General features: G+C 37.0%; 1 protein-coding gene across 1 annotated transcript; it reads left to right on the plus strand.

The window, feature by feature from the left end:
* Positions 1–3,051: 3,051 nt before the first annotated feature.
* Positions 3,052–3,614, plus strand: LOC101036585 (large ribosomal subunit protein eL21-like). The gene has a single exon (XM_039466248.2). It carries the CDS (start codon positions 3,088–3,090, stop codon positions 3,568–3,570), a length of 483 nt encoding a protein of 160 aa, XP_039322182.1. The 5' UTR covers positions 3,052–3,087; the 3' UTR covers positions 3,571–3,614.
* Positions 3,615–3,955: the final 341 nt, after the last annotated feature.

The following is a 3,955-nucleotide window of genomic DNA, read 5'->3' on the forward strand; positions in this document are numbered from 1 at the left end:
TTTCTTGAACTTTTGGACATACTTTTGTTGAACCTCTAGAGGGGGGACTGGGCATCTGTGAGTGTAGGTACCTGCTATTTCTCTCTTTCTCTAAAACTACATGACATGATTTATACATGTCAACATTTCATACAATGCTTTTCATAATGGGATGCACGGCTACTCACATCTCCAGTTTTATTTCCACCAAACAGTGAAAGCATCGTGCTGTTTCACGTCTTTGTGTGCATTTTGCTCATGCCTTTCTACTTTGTGGAAAGCCCACCCTGCTCCCAATCCCACTTTATATCCACACAAACACACACATATACTTCACACTTCTGGGTAATATCTATTTATTTCTAAGACCCTAAGGGTCATATCCTTCAAAGTACCTTCCCCTCAGCTTGTCCCCAGGTGGGTTGAGTCCATCCTCTATGCTGTATCATCCTGTGCTTGGGAATAATCCCTTACCTCGTTGCTTTATAATTATTGTCTCTACTATCTGCCCAATCCTTGGTACAGGGAATACTCAAGGCATTTATGAAAGTTTACCAACACATGAACAGACAAGATAGAGAAAAGTGATGAGTGAAATAAACCTCTGAATCCCATCACAGCAGAGCAAAAGCAAAATAAACGCCACTTCAACCAGGAGCTACTGAGCTAAATTCCTCAATGTCCTCTGCACTTCGCGAGGTCTTAATGAATGTGAAATGACAGGCCCTAAATGATCAATCATGGGAAAAAGAGGACACAAATTAGAAAATAAATCTTCGTATGAAGAAGGATGAAAAAGGAAAAAGGATTTTGTTCTGAAACAAATGAGAATATTCCTAATTGCAATCTATCTCTCATTTGACAAATGAGAGTGACAGTCTCAATCGGAGCTTTAACATATAAAACTCCTTTGAGTCAAAAAGATCATTGTTTATAAACAGATTTGATAAAGTCTTTAAAATGCACTACTTGATCCAATCAAATAATTAAGTGCATGATTTTAAAATTATTTTTAAAAGCTGCTATCTTAAAAAATTTAAATTTGATTTTACTAATATTTTCTCTGTGTTACAAAAGCCATTATTTGTAAAATGCTGATAGACCAGATTTCAGTTAGACAATACCATGTACACGAGTTGTTTTTCTCATCCAAATAAGCTTTGACATCTTCTATTTATTGCATCATTCAGTTCTTGTTTCCTTAAAAGCAGGGATTACATGATGTAGATCCTCAACTAGTGTGTAAATTTGAGAATGTACTTGCATGATTTCGGCACATTTTTCTCTTGTATAGAGCATATACACCATTCCATAATCATGTACTCTAATAATGGTACAGTCATCATTTATTAGCACAACGTGTTGTACTTGCTTTATCTGCATTTTATCTTTACCACATTCCTAGGGGAAGAATATGTTTTTTTCAGTTAAAATGAAGCAGATATTTTATATGCGATTTTAAGCAATTCACCCAGGCTCAGAAACACAATTTTGTTTAATTAAAAAAACCTAAGCTTTTTTTTTTTTTTTAACTATCCCTTGATATACTTAGGAAAACCCTAAAAGCTTGTATATTTGTGCTACACATATTTAAGAATGACATTAATTGGGAGCACTTAGTGTATATGTGGATTTGAACATCTTTATTAAAATATTCTGATTTTTTTATTATTAAATGAAAGTGACACACTAGTTATTACCTCAAATGTATATCAGATTTATAACAATCACAAAGTAGCAGTTATTGAATTAAGGAAATATTGGCTTCAGATCAATTACTGAGTAACAGAATTTTAGAGCTGTTTAAGTTAACTAGGATAACGAAAATATGTAAATGTGCAATATAAATATGAAATATGTAAGTTTGGTGGCATACTTTATCTCTGAGAAATAAATTAATACAAAATAAAATCGCTGGGTGTGGTGGCTCATGCCTGTAATTCCAGCACTTTGGGAGGCCGAGGCAGGTGGATCACCTGAGGTCAAGAGTTCGAGAACAGCCTGGCCAACATGGTGAAACCCCATCTCTACTAAAAATACAAAAAAATTAGCCAGATGTGGTGGCGCGTGCCGGTAGTCCCAGCTGCTCCAGAGGCTGAGGCAGGAGAATCGCTTGAACCCGGGTGGTAGAGGTGGACAGTGAGCCGAGACTGAGCCACTGCACTCCAGCGGCTGGGCGACAGAGCGAGACTCTGTCCTAATTAAATAAATGAGTAAATAAATAAAATCACAATTTAATGTTTTATTCTAGCCAATCAGGTTTCTAATGCTTTATTATTTCCTCTCTTCACATAGGAAATACATCTAATGCATCTATCATGATGAAATCTAAAATAAGTCTACTAGGATGTTCTTTTGGTCAAATTGATGCCTTTGCCTGGATTGCCCTTCCAACTTAGTCCACCAATGAAATAGTCCACATTTTTCAAGAATCATTTGGTGACTCATAAATCTATATCTCAAGCCCACACCTCTGTCCTCAGGTCCTAGGTCAGGTATCCCACTGCTCACTAATCATAGCTACTGGAATCCTTCTGGGGCGTCTTGACTCATCATGAGATGCTCCTTCCATGGCTCCCCAACAAAGAGAATGGGGTCCTCTTTTTGTGGTTCCTCCACTGTTCTTTGTGCAAGCTTCTCTGTCTGTAATAATTTATTCAAGGTCTTCAAATACTGGGCACACAGACGACCCTCCCCACTCCTCACTTTGGGGAATTTATTACTGTGATAATAATAATAACTATTGTTTGTACTATCATTTGCTGAACTTGTATGAGGATGGTATGCAACTAATGCCAACACATTGGAAGCCATTGACCAGAAAAAACCCATTTGCCATTCCTGCAAATAGGAATTTTTATATTTATTTTAATAAATCATGTTAGTTTTTCATGGCACTTGTAGATAAATTAATGAAACCATAAATGGATAAATGGATAAATGCTGTATGCATTAATAAACAAGTCACATTTTTTTTTAAGATAGGATTTTTGGTAGCAAAAGTGAGTCACTTTAGGAAACTCAAAGTCTGTCTCATCAGCGTCTATGTATAAAAGTTCATATTTTTTCTTTTCGGCCGGAACCGCCATCTTCCAGTAATTCGCCAAAATGACGAACACAAAGGGAAAGAGGAGAGGCACTCGATACATGTTCTCTAGGCCTTTTAGAAAACATGGAGTTGTTCCTTTGGCCACGTATATGCGAATCTATAAGAAAGGTGATATTGTAGACATCAAGGGAATGGGTACCGTTCAAAAAGGAATGCCCCACAAATGTTATCATGGCAAAACTGGAAGGGTCTACAATGTTACCCAGCATGCTGTTGGCATTGTTGTAAACAAACAAGTTAAGGGCAAGATTCTTGCCAAGAGAATTAATGTGCGTATTGAGCACATCAAGCACTCTAAGAGCCGAGATAGCTTCCTAAACCGTGTGAAGGAAAATGATCAGAAAAAGAAAGAAGCCAAAGAGAAAGGTACCTGGGTCCAACTGAAGCGCCAGCCTGCTCCACCCAGAGAAGCACACTTTGTGAGAACCAATGGGAAGGAGCCTGAGCTGCTGGAACCTATTCCCTATGAATTCATGGCATAATAGGTGTTAAAAATAAATAAATAAATGAAAGACCTCTGGACTGTTAAAAAAAAAAAAAGTTCATATTTGATGACAGCCAATCTAACCATCCGGCTTATGTTCTTAAGCAGTGAATCAAATTAACCTATCAAAGTTTAATGCCAAAAAGTTTCTCTCCTGTGAGTCCAGGGAAAAGTTACATGGTAACTACCTGTGACAAGTATGCAATATTAATTATGTAGTTAATTCATTTTTAATATTGTGCCTGTTTAATTAGTAACCAAAGAGCCAAAGAATGATGGCTGCCTCGTACAGTCAGAGCTTAGCGTGTATATTTTTCAGGTGTGAAAGCTTAGACTGCAGTATGCTTTATAAATTCACATGCAGTTCAAGATTTATGAGGCCT

Source organism: Saimiri boliviensis, chromosome 14 (genome assembly GCF_048565385.1).
Source record: "Saimiri boliviensis isolate mSaiBol1 chromosome 14, mSaiBol1.pri, whole genome shotgun sequence".
NCBI classification, from domain to species: domain Eukaryota; kingdom Metazoa; phylum Chordata; class Mammalia; order Primates; family Cebidae; genus Saimiri; species Saimiri boliviensis.

Coding starts and splice junctions, on each gene's coding strand:
- LOC101036585 (XM_039466248.2), top strand. CDS start 3,088: ATGACGAACACAAAGGGAAAGAGGAGAGGCACTCGATACATGTTCTCT.